Source organism: Solea senegalensis, linkage group LG9 (genome assembly GCF_019176455.1).
Source record: "Solea senegalensis isolate Sse05_10M linkage group LG9, IFAPA_SoseM_1, whole genome shotgun sequence".
In the NCBI taxonomy this organism is placed as follows: Eukaryota; Metazoa; Chordata; class Actinopteri; order Pleuronectiformes; family Soleidae; genus Solea; species Solea senegalensis.
Genome location: NC_058029.1, coordinates 23371341 through 23398505, shown reverse-complemented (window position 1 = coordinate 23398505; position 27165 = coordinate 23371341). Strand labels below are relative to the sequence as shown.

The 27165-nt window shown below is 38.8% G+C and overlaps 1 protein-coding gene across 1 annotated transcript in view; it reads left to right on the top strand.

Annotated features, from left to right (window-relative positions):
- Positions 1-27165, top strand: part of LOC122774707 (glutamate receptor ionotropic, kainate 3) — an 80435-nt gene that overhangs the window by 8490 nt on the left and 44780 nt on the right. The window contains exons 2-8 of the mRNA XM_044034185.1: positions 8574-8747; positions 9924-10181; positions 10661-10842; positions 13649-13702; positions 19285-19455; positions 20539-20682; positions 26865-26972. Coding sequence (XP_043890120.1) covers positions 8574-8747; positions 9924-10181; positions 10661-10842; positions 13649-13702; positions 19285-19455; positions 20539-20682; positions 26865-26972 — 1091 coding nt within the window. The remainder of the gene's footprint in view (positions 1-8573; positions 8748-9923; positions 10182-10660; positions 10843-13648; positions 13703-19284; positions 19456-20538; positions 20683-26864; positions 26973-27165) is intronic.

Sequence of the window (27165 nt, the reverse complement as noted above, 5' to 3'; positions counted from 1 at the left end):
AATTAAACATTGCAGCAGATGAAACAACCAAAATGAAAAAAACCTGTTGAGGTCGGGATGAAAATATAAAACTCTAAACAGTTTAGCAAAAATAGCACATTGCAACCTTTCTGATTTGTAAAGTGTGTTACAGCCTCACAACTAAATCTGAAGCATCACAGGAGACACTGACCAATCGCAGCATGGTGCAGAGAGTGAGCCGGCACTCTGTTACACTTCCTGTCAACTTCCTTTGCTGCAGAGAAATCTAAGAAAGGAGGAACATTTTAAAAGAGAGTCGGACAATAAACGCAACAAAACAAATAGAGTTTCAGAGATAAATAGATTGCCTTGAGTTATTTGTCACAAATGAAACAAGTGCATAATATTTGCGCTCATTTGATGGACGCTGCTCAGGACACAGCACTGTGATCCCAGAATGTTAGTATTTTAATAACCTGGATATGAAACTCAACCCTGGTGCAGCGCTCCTGCTTTCTGCAGCTTACAGAGTCACCAGAGTAATTAATCACCAATTAATCTTTTCTCCCGTGTCCCTAATAAGGATTTTATAGAGTTACTGGAGCTTCAAAAGGAAGACATGCAAACACGGTGAACAGGTCACTGATCCTCTGCTTTAACACATAGACAAATACAATCCCACTATAAGAGCCAGTGGCAATTTAGAGTCTTTGATGCACCTGAAGTGCATGTGCTTGGACTGCGGGGAAAAAACCAGATCAGTGGGTAAGTCCCAAGTCAACATGAGGGGGGAAAAGACCCACAGCTAAGATCAAACCTAGAACCTTCTTGCTGTGAGGAACTAATGAGCCATCATGCTACCAGACAGCATTAATTAACTAGCATCCTTCATTTCCTGTCATGTCGTGATACTTATCACTGATTAAATGGAAAAGATACCTGGGCTGCGTTTACCGTGAAACGATATTGGCTAACTTCTCCCCCAGAAATTGGCTGCACTGCTAAACGTATGTGTGTGTTCTTTGTGCTGGTCATTGTTTGCTGCCGTCATTGTGAAACCGAGTGCTGTTGCACGTCCAGGGAGACATGGAACTATTCACGGGGAGATTGGGAATCCCTCCAGTGAAAAGAAAGTACAAAAGAGCAACACTCTGAAATGCAGTGGGCGATCACACATGTATCCCAGAGCATAATGAGCTGGTGTCATTGTTTGGACGCCTGCACTGGTTTTCTGGCAGCAAAGAATTGGTTCCAATGAGTTGAACGTACTGTATAACATAATGGAGAATACCTCTAAATTTAAATTTGGACATTTAATGCTGAATAATGTAACTTTTTAACAGTTGCATTTACTTAGTTTTGACTTCAGTGATCTCAGTTTTGTCAGGCCACAGTTATTTTTTTTTTAAACCCCATGAAAAGTAAGGTTTGTAAGGTTTCGAAGGTCAAGTGAAGTCATGTACTCAGTGTTTTTGTGAAACTGGTTGTCAGGTCAGATTCATGCTCGGGCAGAACATAACACAAAGGTCACTGGTCTTGCCGCTACTTTGCACACAAGGGCTATGGTGCTGTAGGTTTCACCGCAGCTGTAAAGTGTGATGATATAATAATTTCCTTGCTTTGCTTTTAAATAGTGGGTCCTGACTTTGTTGGGAACATGTGTTGGAATGTTAAAAAGCTTAGCTTATAGGTAATATTTCAGTTAGTGTTAAAATGTGTGTGCGTGTGAGGGATTACTGATATTTCCACCACAAATGTGTACAGTGTTGCCAAATATCTGTATGCCAAAGGAGAACAATGTAGTCAAATGAAGTGTATAATTTGACTCCAACAATTAAATGTACCTCACTGACAGAGAAGAAACGATGTGATCACATCACCCCGATTCTTTCTTCATTACGCTGTCATCATATTGTAATACTGGGTCGTATTGTTTTGTCTTTATTTTTATTTGTTCTTTCCATTGCTGTGTTTTTACTGATTTTATGTGATGACTTATTGTCCTTTCCCTTTCAGTTATGTGTATCGTGTGAACTACACTGATGTGTGATGAGGGATCTAAATGTCATGACCGAAATAAACATATGAATAAATAAATAAATAAATGAAATGTTGTTACTCAGTTCAATTTTTAAGCAGGTAAATGTAATGTAAAGGAGACCAAAGTGCTTTACAAAATAAAAGCATGTCATGAAACATAAACCAAAGCATGAAAATAAAACACAAAGAAATAAAAAGTGAAAATAAAAGAATAAAATAGAATAAATATTGTCACGACACTACTGGGTATTAAAAGCCATTCTGAACAAATTTGTTTCAAGTTTGGATTTAAAGAGGCCCAGGTCAAGCTTATTCCACAATCTGGGGGGTGTCAACTGAAAAGGCTTGGTCACCTCACTCTTTGTATCTTGACTTGGGCTGATTATAATCATGCCTTGATTGTGAACAGTTGAAATTTCAGTTAAATAGGCTGGAGCAAGGCCATTTAGGGCTTCAGAAACAAACATTAACAGAAACAAACATTAACAGAAACAAACATTAACATTACTGATCACAGTTTAGTGATCAGTTGCATTTTGCAGTAAATGGAAATGCAACAGGGGTTGTTTTTAAATGTGTTATGAATGAATATGCCCTTGACCTTAACATCTGTCGGATTCTGATAATCTGAAAATCATTATCTGTTATGTAGGGCTGAATAAAAAATATGTTTGTATGTTTTCACAGTGCATACATAGGATTTTGATATATATTAAACATTTATTGTGTTGATATTGAAAAAAATTATGTCAATTTTGAACATTTAATCTCTCTGTCATAGTAAAGCAGAAATACACTTAATGTAAATTACACTAACATTATCAAAACTAATTCCACTGTGGACATAACAGGCCAAAGTCGTCAAACCAAAGATCTAAAATAGTAAACGGAACCAAATGGATTTATCCATTTAATTCAGCCTCCTTTTGGCAAATAATCATCCTATAATTCAGATTACAGTCCTTGAAGTGTGTATCATTGCAGTGCAGATTAAAAATACGTTCTTGCAGTGGTTCTAACATGATTCAAACCAAATTGGCGAAGATGGCTTACAGGCAGTCTGCCACTGCAGCAGAGACTGGGTATATGCTTGTGTATTTCCCCACTTCCCACTTCTTTGTGTATTATTTGCGTGTACATAACATGCGGGGCTCTCTCTGTGCTGCATCCCATGCTTGACTTGCCTCAGCATGTATCCTTTAGGCCATGCAGACCCCTCTGCACCCACAGCGTCTGTCTCCGAATTAAATTCAGCTCAACTCTCATTTGTATGCAGGCCAAATGTTTTATTAATATATAATTTAGTAGCTTCAATAATTACATGTCTCGCTCTTGTAATCTGCATTATGATCAGATGAACTGGTTTTAAATCTTGATGAACTTGTGTTTTTGCTCCAATATCAATATTTAACACTCCAGGTATAGTGTGTGACATATTCTATCAGCTATGATCTTGTAACTGACTTTACATTTTGAGGCTTTTCCGCTTTATTTATGCCTTTGCTTCATGTGATTAGATCTACACATCTTACAATCTCTGTGCTGCAATGCTGGTACATACTCATAACACTGAATGAGCTTTATCAGTGAGAGAAGTCTCTTTGTCGTGGGCTTTTTTTTTTGTTAATACTAATATTTAAGGTATGTATTTTTTTCTGAAGTGACTTTTTGTCATCTTTATTGATTGAAAGTCATAATAGCATCAATAAAGTAATAATAATAATAATAATAATAATAATAAATAAAAAAGAAAAACAAAACACGTTATCTGTAGCCCTTACAACTGGGGCAATTCAAAATCAGGGTGCATCAAGATAAAAAAAAAATATAATAATAATAATTGGAGAATTTCCAATATTTCGATATTACTGAATGGAGAAAATGCTTAATAAGTCATATGAGTGATTTAAAAGTGCTGTCTGCCTCGCTAACATTCAATCTTGGTGATTCATTTTATGACTTTCCTGTCAGTCCAGGACTTTGTGATATATATTGATCTTAGTGAGGATTTTTCCTTTTTCTTTCATGGTAAAATTGGTATCCTTGGTGAAGTTGCCGTAACTTATATTGGGGAATCTGTTCCCCTCCATATCCGTAGGTTTTCTGAATTTTCTGAACTTAAATTGAACCAATGGAAGTTAGATTACAGACAGAAAGGTTGCATTTACAAATCTGAACCTGTCTGGAGCAGCACCAACTAAGATATGGTGCCCGAATTCCAAAAAAAACATATATTATTATTGGTAGTAGTCATAGTCACAGTAGTATTATTGGAATTATATATTTTTTTTTTTTTTACTTTACATAAATATTACCAGACTTACATATTGAGTTATATACCACACTTCTGTACACTGCTTGCTTGTATATACATGTACATTGTCCCCACCCTTAGACAATGGCACTCCTACTCTTGCAATTACTCACATTACGCAAATAAACAGGAAAAAAGAAAGTTTTGGTGCTCTCTCTCTCCACTTGCAGCCATCAGTCTTTGGCTTTTGAATGCAGCCGATCCACAATTTACTCAAAGAACATATTATGGAAATGGATGCAATTAGTGGCTGATTTATATATTGTGGCGGAACCTTGGAGACTAATTAAAGCCCTTTGTGCTCACGTCTATAGGCATGCTAATTTGAAGCCTTTTGAAGACAATTCACAAGATCTCGTCTCAGTTTCACACGTCCCAATTTCCATGCGTTCACAGTGACAGTAATGATGAACATTCAGCATAGTTGGGTGAATAGGAACTTGTAAACAATGTTCCATGATATAACAATCGCTTAATTCCAATTGTGGTGGTGCTAAAAAGTACTGCTTTTCCCTTGTTTTACATTACTGACGGCAGGAACCAAAAACAAAAAAAAATAGGTAAACTAAATCATCCACACAGGATGTGTTTGGAAGGAGAGTAGATTTCCCCTTGTTTATTAAATTGGTTAAAGTGTTTCTGAGCAATGCACATTTTATCCTCTTAACAGTCAAATTACTATATACTCCAGTGATTACTTAATGTTCTCTAATGAGATTCCCCTATGAAATGGAAGGATTCATTTATTTTTATGTGACACATTCCTCCGGGTGGTTTATGCATCACGTTCCCTTGCAATCCGGGAAGGCTTTGAGTCATAAATAGTGAGATGATCTTGGCTCCTAGACTTGCCACTCTGCTCACTGCAGCGGATATATGACTCTGTGATCCGGGCACTGGAGGTCTGTTCAGGAGCATCGGCGGGTCACAGATGCTGTTTACAAGCTCAGATCTCTGTGACCAGGTATTGTCTAGGATTAGAGAAATAATACCAGGCTGGCAGACTAGCCATGATGGTGGCAAAAGCTGAAAGACAAACAGCACACCAAAGCACAATACAACAAATCCCTCTTAGTTTTTTTACACATTTTTATTTACTATTTGTATTCATAATTTATATTTATATGGGCGATATTTTCTTAAATGTTGTATCGTTAAGCACTTTGAGCTGCATTATATGTTTGCTATATAAATAAAAAGTATGAATATTTCCCATGTTTATGTTTAATACTGATATTGAAATTTCTTTTCTTTATCTGATTCTTGATGGAGTAACAATGGTGCAGCTCTGGCTCTGTTGTTCTACTAAATAAGTTTTTATTAAATTGTTTTTCTGTGTCTTTCAACACTTTTACAGGTTTAAAAGAAGCCAGTAACTATGGATATTCTTGTTACTGTATAAATAAATATACTACTCCAGGTTTGTAGTCGTGTTTCTCTTTGGCAGTTTATCGTTAGATGGATATCTTTAGTCTTTGTAGGTTGCAGAGATCATGAGTATGAAAAAGAAAATTGTACGCTGCCGCGCAAATAGCAAATGGTTGATGGAAAAGAGTGGCTGGAACATGACCAATAAATGCGTCTTTTCAAATCAACAACACAAAAATACTTAGTAGTCACATAAAATAATAACTGTCAACACAACGCAACCAGCCATGAGTTATATTAGGGTTTCTCCATCCTGGTCCTGGCGCCCCACTGCCCTGCATGTTTCTATAAGTTTCCCTCCTCCATCACGCCTGATTCAAATGGTCGGCGCATCAGCAAGAACTGCGGAAGCCTGATAACGACCAAAGGTGTGGTGTTGGAGCAAGGAAACTTCTAAAATATGCAGCGCAGTGAGGCACCAGGACCAGAACTGAAGAAAGATGTAACTCAACATCAGCTTGGTGTCTCTACTGTATCCATAAAAGCACTTGAATAAAGATAATTGTTACTTTTTATGACAGTAAACATTTCCATTAGCGATGACAGATGGTGTCGGAGACATTTTGTTTTGTTACTGAAAGGGATACAATGATGAGAGTGCAGGTGGAGGAGACAGACTCTCCATAAGTTGATGTTCCTACAGGCTTCATTTTCAGAAGCTGTCTAAACTGATTTCTTTCAGGCTGCAGCAAGAGCCACAGCAGAACCTTGATGTCTTACATTTGACAATACTTGTAACATTTGGCACTCAACTGATTATGCAAATTGCACATTGTAGAGCACAAACTGTTTTAATGTGAGATGTGGAGGATATGACAGTGCTTTTTTTTCCAAACAAAAACACAAAGCAGGCAAAGAGTTGACTGATACAAAACTTATACATGATTAAGACATGTCACATTTCAAATATAATGGAAATGTTACTGCAGTGTATACACACACATACACATACACACTCAGCCACTCAGTGTTTGTACAGCTGGTCTTCTGAGGACTTGGCAATGAGTTCCATTCATTTGGACAGGGTAAACAAAGCATTATACCTAACTCTATAACTAGTTAATACCTAACTCTAACTTTAACCTTTAACTCCATGTCAATCTTCATCCTAAACTTTACCTGAAATTAGGTTGGTCGACTGGTCCTAAAGAGATATCAAATACTAACACACGCACATTATTGTGCAGTATCTTACTGTACTGAGGACACTCATAGACATAATGCACTCCCAAGCCCCTTAGCCTAATCTTAACCATCACAACTAAATGCCTAACCCTAACCCTAAAACCAGGTCTTAAACCTTAAGAGTTGTGAGGCCTCGACAAAATAACCTAATTTAACCCAAAATGTCCTCACCTTCTTTATATGTTTCTGGTCCTCACAAAGCACACTTACAAGAACACAAAAAAACACATTGAGAATATCAGTAGCAAAACTAATTGAAGGTACAAAGGCTGAGATAATCTGTAATCCTTACAATGGAATAAACTCCAGAAATGCTGGGTCCTACATTTCCCATAATGCTTTCAATCATTTTCTTTGATTTCTGATCTGAATCATTTTCAATTTCTGTTCTGTTCTGTTCTTGGTTTTGAAACCACGCTTAGAAAATGTGATGACATCGCTATAACAGCATTGTAGTTATCAAACTAAAAGTAGCTCATTTTAGTGCTCTAGCTATTAGATTAAATTAGATTAGATTAGACTTTATTGATCCCACAGTGGGGAAGTTCACACATTTAACAGACTTCCCCAGGAGAAATTACCTGGTCTGTGTATACAGTCAGTGCGTTTGAATTATCTTTTTTTTTAATAACATGGTTGATTGTTTCAATTGTGTTGTATTTGTACATTGGTTACCACATATCAGGTATTGGTTTGACACTATGTTCATGTACTTGTACACACAAAACTACTCTGATATAATCACACCCAATAACAAAGCGTTTCCCTACGTTCATATCAACAGACTACACGATTCGCCTACTAATTTAATTTACAGTGTTTGTGTATGTGTGTGAAGTGTTTTGCTGCTCTCTCTGTTTCTCTCATGTTGGCCCCAGCTTCAAACTGACACACACACAGCAAAGAAAGGACACACAGCTGGAGTGAAAATAAACAGCAAACTAGGTTTTTTTTTATGTGAAATAAAAGATTCTCAAAAGTAAATACGGACAAATGCCAACCTCAACATAAAAAAAACAGCCAATATAATATAATGTAATATACTATAATATAATATAATATTTGCTTTTACCTGTAGTTGTCAATTTATGCAAATTTTGTATTGATTATTTTGATGGAAGTACTCGTATCAGTACTTGGGATTCATACACAGTATGAGTTGATGTATTCCTCACAATAAAGGATGTAGTGCTGGTTCGACTTTGATGTGAACATAGACACACTTTATTTCTGTTTTGAGCAGCAGTCCATAAAAAATACTTCTGAATTTCTTGTAAAAGAAGAGTAGCAATGGCCTAATATCTGCTCCAACGATGTGGTTTTCCGTTGAAATCAAAGGACATCTTAATGGAGAGACAACACTCTGGACAACTGGCCTGATGGAACACACAGACACACGCATCCACTTCCTTAAATCCATTATGGCTTTAGACTTCAAAGCTCATACTGGTTCTTTCCAAATTCACTGAAAACAGAGAGGGTTGCTCCAGTACATTGTGTAATGTGCACTGCTCTCCTCACTGCACTGAGAGTACAAATGCCTCTCGATGTCTTTTAATGTAGCCTTAGAATCTGTATTTGTCGTTCTGCTTGTTGCAATGTTCGAGATGTCGGTCTTTACATGTCCCTCTGTTTTGTCTTTCAGGTGGGATTTTTGAGCAAACAGATGGACCTGTTTCACTCGTCAGTGCGGAGGAGCTTGCCTTTAAATTTGCTGTCAATAACATCAACAGAAACAGGACTTTGTTGCCAAACACAACATTAACATATGACATACAGAGGATTAATATCTACGACAGCTTTGAGGCGTCAAGAAAAGGTGAGTGACTTTTTTGGCGTTTAGCAAAGGCGACGGGGATTTAGACGTCTAAGGAACAAAACATTTGTTTAGTTTAATGTGTTTTTGGCTCAAGAATGTAAAGGTCCAGTGTGTGATATGTAGGAGGGATTATTTGCAGAAATGTAATATACTACCCGTAAGTTATGTTTGGATAAGTGTATAATCGCTTTAAGATAAAAAAAAAAGTTTTTCATAGCCTTATAGGCTTATTAGTCTTTCATTAAGATAAGAGCCTTGCTTTACTTATGTTTACATGTTGTAGCAGAAGCTTCCCACACAAACAATGAACTGCTTTTCCCACATAAACCCGATGCATAAGGAAATGGCAAACAGAGTGGGAGAGTGGAGAGAGTTAAAGATAAAGTGTAATTACATCTTGGTATGTGAAGGCCACCACAGTTACCTGCTTGGGAAAGGGAGGCATGAGCAGAATCCTCCATGTCACTAATTCTGACTAATTCTTGGGGTCGGGTCATACTTACTCTCAGTCTGTGTCTACAAAGAGGGTCCGCACCAGTTTAAAGTTTCAAGCATGTATACTAAATCTCACATTTCATGGTAGTAGCAATTATTTCTCACCATACTTCAGGGTAGTGGTTTGCTAGCACTTTAACCTTGCAGCAAAAAGACCAACGTATGCAACCCAATCCGACCGAGGGCCTTTCTGTATGGAGTTTGGATGTTCTTTCCATGTGCACATGGGTTTTCTCTGAGTTCTACGTTTTCCTCCCACAGTCCAAATACGCATGCACTGGTTACTAGGCGTGAATGTGAGAGTGGTCGGTTGTTTGTCCCTGCAATGGACTGGCGACCTGGGATTGTTCTCCAGCGGCCCAGCGACCCTCATGTGGAGGATAAAGTGGTAGACAATAAATGAATGAGTTGTCTTCCTTAAGCAAGTTTCCTTGGTGACCATCTGCTTTGGTGTCTCTTTTTACCAAAAACAAGAGCACGGCACCAATTGGAATTGTCTGTGTAGTGATTGGACGGCCCAATATGGAAATTTAGCGCACCGCTGTGCAACAAGTATGACCTGGCCCTTAACCACTGGACCTTTAATCCCTGCCTTTATGTTCTTCAGAATGCATACTGGATGCACTTTGATAGGACAGAACTTCCTTTCCTCTCAAACTTTGCTCTTTTCTTCCTCTTTAGCTTGTGACCAACTGTCTTTAGGTGTGGTTGCAATATTTGGGCCCTCACATAGCTCATCGTCAAATGCCGTGCAGTCCATCTGCAATGCACTGGAGGTGCCGCACGTCCAGGTGCGATGGAAACACCACCCGATGGACAGCCGGGACACCTTTTACGCAAACCTGTACCCGGATTACTCATCGCTAAGCTACGCCATCCTGGACTTGGTGCAGTTTCTCAAATGGAAAACAGCCACTGTTGTATATGACGACAGCACAGGTGAAGACACTCTTACACTCTTCTATAACACTGGGTTTAATTACACTGGATCACAAATTATAACCATTTTTTTTTGATCAGGCACAACCTGATCATGTAAATAAAGAGCACCAGTAGTTGCTTCCCTCTATATATGTAATCATTCCCTCTTGCACTAAATGATTTCCTCATTCAGTTCATATAAATCTGCTCCTGTTCACTGTATCTGCCTTCTTTGCCATTTCTGCCATTTTGTTGGAGGATGTTCCAGTCATTAAATTTGTTTCCATTGCACTTATTCACATTTACCTTTAATCATTGTGACAACTTTGCCACCTCCTTCAAGATTGAAGACTTTTTTTTTTTTTTTCCATTTAGGTTTGTTTTTAATGCATAAATTGAAAAGGTGCATGAACGCAAGCTCATAGAATCTCAGCCATATATTCTCTTTGCATTTTCAGTGGTGCTACGCCTAAACTGGTTCTGTCTCTTTTCCTCAGGTCTTATAAGACTACAGGAGTTGATAATGGCTCCATCCCGGTACAACATCCGACTAAAGATCCGGCAGCTTCCTGTTGACACACAGGACACGAGACCTCTTCTCAAAGAAATGAAGAGAAGTCGGGAGTTCCGCATCATTTTCGACTGCAGTCACCACATGGCAGCGCAGATTCTCAAACAGGTCAGTGCAAGGCTTTCATGGCATCACTGACCCACCTGTCAGAAATTGGTATTGCTGCTATTCTGTCCTTGTCCTTGAAGCTTTCTCTGACTCTGGATGACATTTATTCTATTTGTAGTGAATGGAAAATTTAAGCCTTTCTTACCAAGAACTTGGCAGTGGGTACGTGGGAGTGAAGTGCTGCCCAAACTGACTTTAATATATGTATTTTATATACATGTGTATATCAAAGATATAAACAACTGTCAGTCAACAAAACACTGTCAGTATGATGCACACAGTGGAGATTGTGTGGGTGGTCTGATGCTCTATAGATGTCAGTAGCAGGCTGCTGGATGCCACCACCACCCCACCCCCACCCCCCCCTTCTCCTCTATTCACCAGCTGTCAACTTCTATTAACATGTTTACCAAGTGTTTCATCTCCTTTCATGTTATTTAAATAACTGAGTCCTCCCAAGTTGCTCAAATCTAAGTTGACATATATGTGCTCATGGCCAGTCTGCACAATCTCGGGCCATGAAATCAGTGTCCACATGACAGAGGAAGTGAGAGAAGGTTTAGAGGCAAAAAACCTTCAGACACTTCCCGTTTCTTAAACAAATCATCGTTAAACAGTGTTTCTTTTTACATATGAGTATTGAGTATCATACAGCAATAAAAGGTTTCTATTTAAAGCATGTGCTGATTTGCTGTGGTGCATTATGGAAAACCTTTGTGTAGATTTCAGTCTGTTTAGATCTGCAATGTTACATAAGATAGTTAGGAAGTGATTTGTTTACTGTCAAGGAAGATGGAGGTAATGGCAACACTGCACCCTCTAAAGCAGGGGTGTCAAACATGCAGCCCGGGGGCCAGAACCGGCCCGCCAGAGGGTCCAATCGGCCAACAGGAAGAATTAGTTAAAATTTCACACTAATCTAAATGTAATGTCAAATGCTCCAGATACCTGTGACTAAATGTTTGTGCCTTTATAGATCCAGTGTGCTGTGTAAATAGTACATTTAGGCATGATATTGTTGAAATTGCACTTATATTTCTCAAGAAATCTCATGTTTTGTAAAATTATCCTTCAGTAAATGTAAAACAAAGGAGAAAAAAACAAAGGGGTTCTTTTTGTTCATAGGTTATTATGCTATTATTTTACTATTTTTACTGGTCCGGCCCCCTTTAGATCAAATTGTGCTGTATGTGGCCCCTGAACAAAAATGAGTTTGATACCCCTGCTCTAAAGCGAGACGGCCGCAAACAGTTTACAGCGCGACTGAAAACACAAAGAAGTGAATTCTACTGCTCAAAAAAACAGACACAAAAAAATGTTGTTCAGCAGTTTGACATCAGCTCGGTTCATGAAGACTGAACGGAGGGAGAATAATAACGGCAAGAAAATCGCCAAAGGTTTGGGGAGAAAGAGCGATTGGGACAACTCACAATTATGTTAGTGTTTTATATTCATTTTTGTTTATATGTTCTTGTTGTGCTTTGCTGCAAAGAGGAGGATAGAAATCCAACTGTATTGACCGGGAAGTGAATATGTGATCAGTCAATCGACCAAATACTGTGAAAAATAGAGAAATAGTGAAAACTCTCAGATTGTTTCTTATCCAAAGATATTCAGAAGAAAGAAAGAAAGAAAGAAAGAAAGAAAGAAAGAAAGACAATGTAACGTGATCTAACTGGTGCAGGTGCATGTGTGTGAAGCAGAATTTGATGTGATTATATTTTAAAAATGGTTTAAATGTCACATCTGAAACACTGTTTAAGGCCCTTGGGATATTTCAATTGTCATGCTATGATTCTCAACAACATGATGCATCCTTGTCTTCATTTTGACAAGCTCAGTTGCACGCAACGTGTCTGTCAGGTTACACTCCCTCTCAGTCTGGATGGTAAAAATAGTTTGCACGTCCTTGTCCTTGTTGTTGTCGTCATTATTGTTGTTGTTGTTGTAAAAAAGAACACTTTTTTTTGGCCCTACACCATCATAATTGAGTTTTAATTTGTATAACAGTGTTTGTGCAGCTGTGGAAGAAGAACATCGATGAAGAACAGAAAATGTTGACTTGAATTCTATTGCATCATCACTGTAAATGCGTCCAAATAGATTACTTTAATTAATGAAATCTCAGGCTCACGATACAAAACATCACTCACATTTTCAATGTCATGCATTTGGCTTGATGTCTCTCGATGGGAGGAGGGGGGAGGAAAGGAGGGGGGGTGAATTTGCCTCCATGGAAGCACAGCATCTTATTTACATAACCTTGGCTTCTTTTCTTTTTTCCCCCCCCCCACCAACAACAGATGGTACAATTAAATGGGAAGCACAACTGCCTTGGGAACGTGCCTGCCTTTGAATGTAGATTGAGTAAAACAAGTGGCAGTGATGGAGTGTTCATCTATGAGACAAAGATTACCGAGTCCTTGATTGAAAGCTCGTCTCTCTCTCTCTCTCTCTCACCATTTCAAACAATTTAGATGCATAGGAAGTCATCGAGTACTGTTGCCATTCTGTAAATCTCTGGACCACATATGGTGCAGAACTCCCAGCAAGTGAGAGCGGAAACTTACTCACAAAATGAACAGCATGTTCGTCAATATGCTCATTAAAAACGTTGTTTTTTTTTCTTCTTTGCAGATGAAAGTCATTTGTGTACCTCTCCAGTTTTGTTTGTTCTCACTGAGTTGTTAATTCTAAAATGGCACCACAAATTGACCGTTCTCTCTCTCTCTCTCCCTCTCTCTCTCTCTCTGTCCTCCATCATCCACTTGTTTCTTTCCCATTCTCTGTCTCGGTATCCTTCCAGGCGCAGACCATGGGAATGATGACAGAGTATTACCACTATATCTTCACCACTCTGGTAATGTATCATGCTTGTAAATGCAAATAGAGTCCCGTTTGTTCTCATCTCTCCACCGCTTGAGTTTTTGATGAATAGCAGCTAATTGCCAATGGGCTTTGGATCCAGTCCATTATATCAATTTTGTTTGACAAGCTGGAGGCATAATGGAGTCTTCAGTGTACTGTAGTAAACACTCTACTTCATAGCAAAGTCAACAAAAGTCTTGGAGGTGGCAGCATTAAAAAAAAAAAGGAAACAAACAGCCTGATTTTTGAAACTGACTGAGACTCACAAATTTACAAAAGATTTCACAGGATTAGGTCACATATTTACAGTAGACTTGGACTATTTAAATGCTTTAATAAAGTTAACTTACCTAACTTCACTACTTTGTCCTATGACCTGGATGACTGACATTGAATTGATCAACTTATGTAGGTTTTTCTGTTTCTAGATTTAGATTTTTTAGAAATCGGGCCGGCAAAAGGCTGACATATCATTCATTGGATGAAAAAATATGTTTGTCCAATTTTATTTTGCCATCACTATCTAATAAAAAGAACAGTTTAATACTATGAAATGATACACAAAACTGCGTAACTTGATAAACGTGTATTGACCAACATTAATAATGTTGGTGAAATGTTTATTGGATGAGATTTTGTGTTTTCGCCGCAGTGCAATAATCAAAAATGAATCTGTCAAATAAACTTTTGGATTAAGAATACAGTTTTAGTGACAGCATTTTTCAGGTTTCTTTCTATTCTCAACCACAATCACTCCTCTCTCCCTCCATCCAATATATGAGCAGTGTTTTTACAATATTTATTAAATTTACTTTGAAACGATGCACAGATGTGTCATTTATAAAGGTGAGATGAGCAGACATGCCCCATCCTCTCTATGTTACATGTATCGTACAAGCAGAGAGGGGGAGCAGGAGCATAATGTGGTGTCACGGTGCAACATTTTGCCAAAATGGGGCACTTCACAGCGTGTGTGCATCCAGTTCATGACACATTTTAAATGTTATATCAACAGCTAAAACTGAAGTTATTGTTTTCGGATGTCATAAAGCTTTATTTGCATTAGTTCAGAATGGCATAACATGCATGACTGTGCAGAAGCAATACTATACTGATCATACAATATAATCAATTCCCAATCATTCTATTGGAACACGTCCAGAAAATATGGCAAACACGTATGCAGTTTTAAAATGAATTGTGCATTTTGTGTGACCTCTCCTTACACTTGAACAGTAACACGACCCTGGTCCTCTTAAACCTGCAGTGGAACCTTGGTTAATGTTGCCGGTAAAAACCTTCAAGAGTTAAACTCACCAACTTTCAGTCACATCATGAGCCACATGACACTTGTACACAGTACTGTATGTCATATTCTGTTTAATTGTAATGCATATTTATAGTCTACAGTGGTGGACAGCAGTGGGTCAGGGTAGTCTCCAACAGGAAAATCAAGAGTTTGATCCCCAGCTCGTCTAGTCTACATGCCAATGTGTCCCTGGGAAAGACACTTAATATTGCCTAAGACAGGGGTGTCAAACATACGGCCCGGGGGCCAGAACCGGCCCGCCAGAGGGTCCAATCCGGCCCACAGGATGAATTTGTTAAAATTTTAAAATTAAAATTTCACACTAATCTAAAGGTAATGTCAAATGCTCCAGATACCCGTGACTAAATGTTTGTGCCTTTATAGATCCAGTGTGCTGTGTAAATAGTAAATTTAGGCATGGTATTGTTGAAATTGCACTTATATTTCTCAAGAAATGTCAAGTTTTGTAAAATTATCCTTCATTAAATGTAAAACAAAGGAGAAAAAAACAAAGGAGTTCTTGTTGTTTATAGGTTATTATTCTATTATTTTACTATTTTTACTGGTCCGGCCCCCTTGAGATCAAATTGTGCTGTATGTGGCCCCTGAACAAAAATGAGTTTGACACCCCTGGCCTAAGAGATCCAGCCACTGGGGCGCATAAGTGCATTCTTGGTGACAGTTCCAAGCTGGGATAAATGGAAAGGGTTGTGTCAGGAAGGACATAAAAAGACTGGCATTAAAATCAATGCCAACAAAAAGTAGGATCACCATTATTATCATTTGGTCTTTGTCAATTTCCTCTTAAAAGGACCACTGAGTAGGATTTGGTGGCATATAGTGGCGACGTTGTATAATTAAACTGTACATGAGAAACATGTAGATACTAATTATGGCAGCACAAAAATAAGAGATATAAACACAATAGTTCTTATTTATTTTTAAAAATATCTCCAATTTTGTGTGGTTGAGACACTTACTGGACGTTTAATCCTTCTAATCCCAATCTTCTTAATCCTACAAAAAGTTACATTTAATATTTGACCACAAACAGCCTGCAAATCCTGTGAAAAGCGCAAAACCAGCTGTATTGTCATTGTTTGTGTATAGCCTGTAACAATTAAAAAAAAACAAAAAAAACTTGTGAGTGCCAGTAAAAACACATGAGTCACAGCATGCGCGTGTTTCCTCATTTCAAAACGGCACAGTTGTCATTTTACTGTCCACTGCCCACGTTTATTAAATAGCAAATCGGACCACCCATGTGCGTGCTGGTCTAAAAATGATTGATGGTCTGGCTCATTGTTTAGTTTTTTTTTTGTTTTTTTCCTGACATATTTTCACAATTCTCACTTTTTCCTAAAATGATCTTGTCGGGCTAATATAAGCAGAGGCAGAAGAGGGACACGGCTGCTCTTCACTCTGACACTGGTGACAAACAGACTGAATTGGAATGAGTACCAGCATGTTCTGTTCTGTTCCTTTCACTCTCTGTTATTGTCTCTGCTTCTGCCTCCCCTGTTCTCACTCTCTCTCTCTCACACACACACACACACACTCTCTCGCTCTCTCTGTCTCCCTGGATTGGGCCAGTCTGTTGTGATAATACGATATGACATAGAGGTCCAAGCGTGATGGGTGTCATCTTTTACGCTCGACAGCGTGGCAATGACATTGTTCTGCCGCGCATCGTGTCAGTGTAGCAAGTGTACTACTTCAACGGGGGGAAATTTTCATTTTTTTCAAGTACACTAGTTTATGTGTTAAGTATAACAGTTTCCAGATAAATGAAATAGAAAAAAAAGGACATTTAAGTTTAAAACTCTCATTTGTTATTAGTTTCTGCATTAAAGGTCCAATGTGCAATATTTGAGAAGGTACATGTGTCACCAACACTAAAGGTCTCATGGCTAAATTAACGCTGGGACTTTTCTCGCTATTTTTCTTATTCTATTCTTTTAGCCAAAAACTGAGCTTTCTTTGGAAGTGAAGTCAGAGAGAGAGTCACCTTCAGCTGACATTGAACTATTTTCTGCCTCTACCTCATCTGGCTGTGTTTGTTGCTGCATCCAAATGAAATGTATACCATAAACTCTGAGCTTTCAGAGATCCAAACTCTTATTGCTCATGAATATGGGGATTTTTCCCATGATCTCCTCTTGTCAACATGATAAAAAAAGCAGCATTTTATATATATATATATATATATATATATATATATATATATATATATATATATATATATATATATATATATATATACATATATTCAGGTTCTGGCATTTACTCAAATGCAAATGCTGGACTGGCTACCACAAGAGAGGCAACAAACAGAGAAGGAAACATTAGTACTCTCTTATAAATGTACAGTTAAAGATCCAGTTTGTAACATTTTGAATCATTTATTGGTTAGATAATGAATATAGGACCCATATGCAAAGTGTATAATCACTTTAAAATAAATACGGGAAAAATACAACTTTTTATATGTACTTTTGGCAACAGCCTTCCATTATTGTGGCTGCCATCTTGACCGGTCATGTTTCTGGTGCATTTTGCATTTTGAAGTGCAAATTTATTCTGCAAACACAAAGACACAAAGTCTAACGTAGTTCTGTGATGCTCTTGGGAAAGTGTTGGAGTGAGGGGAGGAGTCACTATGAAATGTCACTAATTCTTACACATTGGATCTTTGGTATTTGTTTTCTGCTATCTTGTGAGGCAGAACGTTGCTTGTTGCACCTTTAACAATAAATCTTCCCTGATGGGATGCTGTATAGAATCATAGTGTAGGATCTATTTAAATATGTTGCCATATTGTTGTCAACACCATTAATGAAACCATACCTACGGGCTTGATTCAGGGGAGAATGATGAAAACATGCTATACATGGCAGTACAATTCCCCCTCTACTAAGATGTTTTATCTTCTGAGGTGTGGAAAATGCCGACTTATTAGAGCATGAAAAGGCAACAGCACAGTGGTGTGGGCTAATAACTTCCTTGTCCTTCGAAATGAGTCTGTCATTGCTCCTGTCTCGCAGCAGCAATCTCCGAGAACCTTAAAGCTGAGTACATGCAGAAACACTTATGCATGTACTCAGAGATATGCAGCGTGTTCATCCTCAGGTAGAGATTTTCTGCATAATTCTCTTGTAGGATTATGTTGATTCTGTGTCACGGATGTGTGTACAAGCAGTGCAGCGCTGCAGAATTTAAAATTGGAACAACTCGCTTCTCTGGGATTGCAAAACACCCGCAAACAAAATGAAATTGTCACGAAAGATAAGTTTGTTTTCATAAACAATTCTCTCCCAATTAGTTTGTATTCTTAGCTTCAGAGCATCTTGTAACCTGATCTACTCTGTGCGAGTGTTTCTGAGTGTCATACAGAACAATAGTGATTTACTTTGATCCATGTTCATAAAAGATAGTACTGTACTATATTCTAATGGGAAAGGCAGGAAAAAAAGGAGCAGTATTTCAGTGACTGGTGGAGACTGTTCTTTAGTAAGTGTCTTGCACGCTCTTGTTCCCCCAGCACTAACCCCACAGGGTGTTAATGAAATATCTATGTTCATCCAAATGTCTTTTCCAAGCCCCCCAGCCCTTTCCGACACGACGTGTCAACATGTGACTTCACACTTCAGCTGCAACGGCTGCCCCAGAAATTACAGCAGCTCAAATTGAATTGCTTTTTTGCTTAGAAGTTGCCAAGGGAATGCAAGTGTTGAATTATTAATGTGATCCAACAGACGTAGGGTTTTGTTGCCCTTGTTCTTAATTGTTTCATTATCTAAAAGCAATAATTACACTCCCCAAATATACAAAATGTATGTTTTTCAATAATTTATATCATTTAACTTGATGAAGAAAGACATTTTTATGGACCTGTGTATAACTCAAGCTTGTGGTTTTTGCAGCATTGTTATGCGAGTGCAAAAACAATAACAATTTGTCAATTCTAAAAGGATTTGCCAAAAAGTAACTCCGCCACAAAAGAGCCTTTTAAGATTTCATTTATTATGAAGAGACTACTTCAGACGCCTCACTTAAGTCTCCTGATCTGACATTGAAAGCTGCATTTCTCCTTCATTTCTCTCCATTTGGTCTTAATATAGAATCTCTTTAATCAGATGCAGCGTCATTGTCTTTTTATGTGAGGAGAAAGCAAACAGGATAAATACTTTATAACAAAGATGCTCAGCACTGGCAGACTTAATGAGAATCCACGCATTTTATTTCTGTTCCCTTTCAAAATAAAGGACCTGATGGCCATCGACCTGGAGCCATATCGCTTCTGTGGGGTCAATATGACTGGCTTCCGCATCCTCAACGTGGATAATCCCCAGGTTGCATCCATTGTGGATAAATGGTCGATGGAAAGGCAGCTACCACCTAAACCGGATTCAGGCCTGCTGGAGGGCATCATGACGGTATGTTTTATCACTGTGTTGTTCCATTTTATGTCGGTCGTCAAAATGTCAACGTGAAGACACCACACATAGCTTATCCGTCTCTCTTATCAATAGTTTTTGCCCATTGTAAGAAACAGTTTTAATTCTGAAAGTATCCCATCTTAAACTCTTTCACCTCAGTATTTATTATCACTGTATATGGCAGCCATTCCCACTGTAGCGTCTGTATGAATACTGTCTAATAGTTTGGCATGTACACAAATGTGGATGATTTTGCTTCAATTTTATCAAACGTGAAATGAAAAAAGACATTTCTTTGAATTTTAAATAATATGGCAAGGGGGAATAAGAGGAATGTTAAAATGCTAATACATCCAGCATCTCAGAAACAAGTACTGTTCTGGGATTCAATTGACAGTAATAGCCTCTGTTTATTCAGATGCAAAATGTCTGTTTGATTAGTAGACACAAATTAGGCAAGAGTACAAGAAAGTTATGCAAGGTTATCAAAGACAAGCTCTCTGAAGCTAAACAAAAGAAAAGGAGAAATCTTGGGTTCTGTTTTAGCATGGTGATAGCTTCCAACTCAAAACTATCCAGCTTGTGCAGCTTGTTATTAACCAGATGAATGAAATGTAGATGATCATGTAAGTATTGGAGATTTATCGATAAAAGTAACAAAGCCTGACACGAGCCACATTTGTATCAAACAGCTTGAAGAACAGCTAAAGGGAGACATTAGTCTTTGGGTTACAACATTTTAGCCACAGCAAGTTTACACTGAGCTCATTTACTTGAATGGATTCACATGTCAATCATTTCCTAATGAGCAATTTCAATTAATGTGCAGTTCCAATTCTTTTAATTTTCCCAATTGTAGAGTCACGTTCATTATCAAATGTTAATTCATTAAGTTAGTGCAGCATGTCAGTGCATGTGTCAAAAGCAATTATGTTTCCATTTTCCCTTGTGCCATTATTGAAATCTACCATGTTTTGTTTCTTTGGGGGAAAAAAACGGATTGAAATTTAAAGTTCAAATGTAGCCTTATACAATAACAATATAACCATATACTGAAATAATGTTTACCCCTTATTCCAGACAGATGCAGCTCTGACCTATGACGCAGTCCACATTGTGTCCGTCTCGTACCAGCACGCTCCACAGATGACGGTGAACTCGCTGCAATGCCACCGTCACAAACCCTGGAGATTTGGAGGGCGCTTCATGAGTTTCATTAAAGAGGTGATGGCAACACCTTTGGCCCGTTTCCATTTTGATTTAAGTTTGATTTATCTTGTAGCGTGTCGACTGTTGAACAATTGCTGCTGAGACTGGCGCCTAGTGAGTGTCGAACATCACAAAAGCAATGGTGTGAGGACAGTGTAGTCATTTGGGGCTCAGGTATTTACCCAGTAAATCAATAATATCCGCATACAAAGAAAACCAAGTCGTGACAGACACATGAAAGCAGGGTTGTTGTCAGCTTCTTATATTCCCTGTATTCATAACCTATTTTCCGAAAAGCGCGTACTGTCACCTTTTGAAAGCACAACTTGTGTAATCAGCTCTTATTTCATCTAACATGAGAGTCTGACAGTGCCTCAGAATACACAAACAAGTCTTTGCAAAAGGCAGGTGAAGGGTGCACAGAGATGCTACTATTTGTATCTTGATTTGTTCAAACGACAAAAATGATTTGTGTTTGTCTTGGGTGTGGTGTAGCAACGGTAGAAATTCCTTTTAATCGTGGTTCAGATTATTGAAGAGTTAAAGCATTAACCACACAGATTGGTGGTAATTCATACAGGCTTTGTGTTTAAATAGAATCAGTCGTCTGTGAGAGCTGCCAAAATTGCAAATATCTATAGGGTAATGACTTTGATAGCAACAGGGTGCTGTCCTGATGAAAGGGAACAGCTCAAACCCTCGCTGTAGTACAATGCAGGACAACATGTCATCAAACATGGCTTTGCCCAGAGATTTTATTCCAGGGATTGCATCCTTACTACGACGTGTTTCATTTGAAAGCTGCATTTTCAGGTAAAACTAAAGCCTCATCCAGATCAGTATGTCAGTCCTGAGAAGCTATTCGAATCACCACATGATTATTTAGGTACACTGAGCATATGCATTTTGGTGTAAACAGAAAATGGACTCCTCTGTAGTTAAAGTTTCAGAAAATAATACCAATGATATGACAATGGTACTGGCCTCATGTGGAGGATAATGCGGTAGAAGATGGTTTGATGGCTTGATGAACGCCTACAGTGAACAGATGATAGTCGTGTTGTGGGTGATAAGAACCAGGATGAATTCAGGAAGTGAATGTGGGTCACTGCGTCATCGTTTCCCAAGGTATCAGTTTTTACCTGTCCAGACTAAAATGCAATTTAAAGTTTTAACCTTCCCTGTTTTTAGGACTCTAAAATGCCAGGGTAGTGTGGCATATCTGGAGCAGAATTTATGCATTTTTAAACTGAAAACAGAGTACTATGGTGTTTCGGTATCCATGGATGAAAAACACTGCCAGTGTTTTATGAGCTCCATTTCTGGCATTTACAGCCAGTATTAAGTATGCTTTTTGGGCAGTTTGGGCCCATTTCCTAGTGGTTTAGTGATCTATTGAGCCTCACTTTGATCACAGAGATGATGTGGTTGTAGGTTTCCTGCGCCATTCTCACCCATCCATAACATGACAATGCCCTTCTTCATTCTACAACAGCCCACACTGACAAACCCCACCAGAAATGTGCATTTCATGTTTTCAAAGTGGAGGCTTATGTTGCAAATTAAGGTTGAACGACATCCTTTCTGGTATGCTTAGGCCACCATAGTTCCCCGACATGCTGCTTATAGTTTCACAATTAGATATCACCACCTTTTACAGACTGGAACTGTAACGTTAAAACTGCTGTGGCTACCTGGCAACATAAGAACGTTACAAAATGTGGATGTGACTGCGAGCGGTTGTCTGCAGGTCTGTGCCAGCTCTGTGGTTGGCTGGTACCCTGTTTAGGGTATGTCCGACCTCTCGACAAGTGCCAGCTGGGATATGTGCCAGTATCCCGTGGTGTGCAATGATACAGGGACAGATGGATACGCTGTCATTACCTGGCCTGCACTTTACCTCCAGCGAGAGAGGCTGGGGAGCTGTGAGTATGCGGCGTCTCTCTCATACAACTGGTCCAATGACCTATTTTCTTCAGTCCAGGTGCACAGAAAGCAAAGCGTGGACACACATATGGCCTCTGATGTTGTTCATCTACTTAAAGGTTCAAAGTGCAGAAATTAAATGTAAAACACAGAAGGATATGTATGTGTTTGTTTTTTGTAACCTAAGAATCAGTAACCAGAACAGACAAACCAGCCATAACATGTGCTCTGCATTGTGACAGAGAATCTCACAACACAAACAAAGACAAACAGCATCTTTTGTAATAGGCAAAGGCCACCTTAGATCTCCGGTGTGCATGAGAAAGAGAGCTTCATTCTTCAGTCATACTATTAGATGTCACTGAATGTTCCACACAAATCTAACCAAAGATAATACTAGTGATTGTGTAGATCAGTAGCCATTCCCCTTCCAGTCTTGGATACCTTGGAAACAGGGAGTCGAATATAGGGTAACTGATGACCTGTCTTGTAATCTGGTTCAGTGGTACACAGGGAAGGACCAGGAGTCATGTGTAAAAAATGAGTACCCTCGTATTTCCCCTACTGCTTCACCTTGAAAGACAGCGTGATTCCATTTGAGGTTTGGTATTTCCACCATGTGCAGCTCCTCCAGGAGACCACCTCACCAGCAGGCAATATCCTTGACATAACAGAACTTGATCTTCCAAGACTGCATGCCATTCTCTTCACTGGTATCTGAAGACGGTGTTTGACATTGCCACAGCTCAAATCAAATCAGATAAATATGAAGTGACCTACAATGTCTGTGTGTTCTGCAAATATGGGCACAGTTTGTTGTTTATGTTTTTATTCCAACTTGTGGGATCAAGGGCGGCAGACTGTGTGCACTTGTATTTCAAGACTTGTTTGTGGTCCGTCCCTAAAAATAGGAGCTGTCATATTGAAGAATGACGTGTTGAGTTTACCCACCACCATTTTACTAGACTTTACTTAACGTCTTATGGTGATATTGCGGAATATAACACGTGGAGGACTTCTCTCTCACCCTATCCTTATCTAAGCATGTCAGGATATATAGTGGCCTTTGCATAGCAGAAAGAAAATTGTGTTTCTCTATTTATGTATGCAGATTATGTTTCAAAAAAGCAAATACATATTAGTACGAATTATCATAATTATTTTTTAAAGCAATTCTACACAAATGCATCCCAATATATTCTCCATGGAAGGGGGCCCTAAGTAAAATAACTATTATTACTGTAAGTCTGTCTCTATGAACTATGTCTATCATCTGTGAAACAGACATAGTTTGTTAAATGAGAACGCAGGTCAGTGGTGTAGGACAATGTATTGATGAATTAAGAGTAGCTTTTAGGGATGAAGCCCACATGATAAAGTTAAAAAAGAACTCTCCCTGTGTACACAGATTTAGAGTTACACTGTGTAGCCATCCATTTATAATGACATATCCATGATGAACACCTTGAAGGGAGGAAAATGTAATTCTTGTCCTTGCCCTCAAAATGCGACTGTTTCCAACTATTCCCAAAACTCCCAGAATTTATTGTGCTCCGCGTGCTCTGAAATCTGATGCCTCATATTATCATGTTACTCAGCTACGCTTCCCCATCTGCTACAGAATCTATGAATACTATCTGTGTGTGAGTTGCAGGAACAGTGTGTGCACCTCTGCCAGGAGTGCAAACACAATATCGCATCAGCTCACACCATTACAATGCACAACACTGTCGAGTGTGTGTGGTCAGTGTGAAATAATGAGCATCGTTAGCCATGAAGATGCAGCATTACCAGCAACTTCATGTGATCACGATGAAGGCTAATAAACTGTTGTTATGCTGTTGTTTCTACGCAAACAAGCTGTAGTGTGAGGCTCCAAAAACACTTACTCAGGCCAGATTTACAGTGGCACCATGATGAGTGTCTGACACATTCTGAAGGTCGAGCTGGCCCTCCGGCTGTGATGTGGATGAGGCATTTATGTCACTCTTTGAATTAGAGCAGTTTGAACATGCCACGCACCTCTGCAGCGATATAGGGTGGGGGAAATGAAGTACGAGACCATGTGGGAAAAGTGGAGTGTCACAGACTTCACCTTGAAGCTTTGATCTTCTCACAACAAGTTATGGCAAACTTCAGTGAGGACAGGTTAGACCTGTGGCCTGTAGGGTTGACACATTTTGGATTTAAAAAGAAATGGGAACACGCTGCTGCTTGACAAGATTACACCAACTAATATTTTTTACATGAATAAAACAACAAAATACATTTCCTTGAAGTCAATGTGGAAAGGCTTATATAAAACTGTAATATACCACCCAACCATAAGTATGTTTTTAACCAGTGGGTGAACTATACCGCGGCTTTGGGGGGGCGGGGCAAGGACTTGCGGTGTATTTCCACCGTATCTACTCTCCTCGGCTCGGCACAGCACAACACGGTTTAGGTTGCATCTCCACTACAAAAAGAAGTACCAACTTAACTCAACTCAACACATCCATTAAAGCCTGTACGTCAACTTGCCTTAAGTGAGCACATATCACCACATATCGAACCTCCACACACACATCAAATCTGAATCAAATCAATCAAAAAACAATATTTTGCCAATATTTGCCAAAATCTTACAAATCATGTTTCCAGGGGAGCTCATGTCTCATTAAGGGGGCTAAGAACCCCCCCTGGCTCCCCCGTAGTTTGCACCACGTTTTTAACTATAAACATGACATGAACAAATCTGTTGCCCAACCAACTTTCATACAAGGTCAGTGCAAAGTTGCGTCGCTCGTATGAGGTGGCACAATGGAAGCCGCGCAGGAGACGTCAAATTGACAGCTGTCGTGCAACTTTGAATATTTCAATTTATGTGTCAAAATCAAGTGACGTGTGGTAGCAGTGATCAATCAGCGTCTATATTCTACCAATGTCACTCAATACTTTTTCACGTGTATTTAAGTCAAGTTAGTTTCAGCCATAGCTTGTGATCAAGTTATTGAATAAAGGTGGTGATATGCCCCATATCATCATGTTTGCTATTTCCAGTTCAGTTTGTAAACTGCCAAGTCCTGCCATTCATGAAATTCCGATATTATATTATTTATATATTGTATAAATATTCAGATCTTTGAGCTGGCTGAGCATAAACATGATCTAACATACCGGCCTGGATTTCACCATGTTTTACTTGTATGTTGTACCCTTCTGTGTTCCAGCTTCTTCTGCTAGTTCCATGTCAAAGCACCAACACTCTCTACCAATCAGTGACAGGCAGTCTGTTGTTGTTGTTGTTGACATTTTAGTGTCAACTCAGCTCGCTAGGAATATTGCCAGAGCAGGTACCAGGTACTGTCCCTAATGGAAAAGCAAAGCCGAGTAGTGCTCGAACTGTGTGATGGAAAGCGCCAATACACACTGGACCTTTAAGAAAAGGGATATCCTCCATATGGTTGGGCATGCAATACAAATGCAATGACACAACTAAAACCGGCAAAAACAATGGATAAAAAGGGTTTGTTTTATTCTTGTTGACAGGGTGCTACAAACAAGTACTTAGCAGAGACTGTCATCCTTGCTTTTACAAACACATCAATGGACGTGGTGGATATCAGGAAATGGTAATGGGGGCAGTTATGTGTATTTTCCCCTCATGGGGAATCAAGCAAAAGGAGATGGTTGTTAATTAACTTTGTAGTCAGGAGGGAAAACGTTTGGAGGCGTTGAGATGTAAAATGTAATTAAAAAAAAAAAAGGAAATGCAGCCTGTTGTGCTCGTACGTCTGGTCTGTGGCTGTCCATGCATGTGTGGGTGTGAATTGTCTCTCAGTCAAAGGTAAAGGGTGTTGCAATTTTGTCGACAGCCCTTCTGTACATTGATTAGGGTCCGAGCGCACAAAGTGCTATTTGCAATTATTTCCTTTGTTCATTTATGTGCACGCAAACATTGAAAACGGTGTGACGACAGAAGAGGTCGACTGACATTGGTTTTTCAATGACTGATCAGCTTTGTCAGTTTTGAGTGAGAAAAATAAAGTTTTGGTGACAGCAATTAAAAAAAAATAATCAGAATAATTAAAACATTCCAATTAATTGGCCTGACTAATTAATCAGACTCCCTCTAGACAAACACCATGGACACAGAGTTAAATCTAAACCAAACTAGGTAACAATTGATTGTGAAGAATTATGGTACTGATTTACTGACAATGAGGTTTGCAATTTTCATTTGTTTAATGAGTATGAGTCTAAATGTGTATTTATTTATTTTTTTTCAGTCCCACTGGGATGGTTTGACGGGCAGACTGTCATTCAACAAGACAACTGGTCTTCGTACAGATTTCGACCTGGACATCATCAGTCTAAAGGAGGACGGCCTTGAAAAGGTAACTGTCATTTAAAATAATCTGCATATTAACATATGGTGCGTATTTCAAAAAAAAAAGTAAAACTTCAGTGATGCTTAAAGCATAAAAATAAATTAATGGATTATTGATTTTGGAAATGCATTTCACATTTGCTCCTTGATGTGGAACGGATAATGCAAATTTGACAGTATAATTTACCTCCTAACAAGGA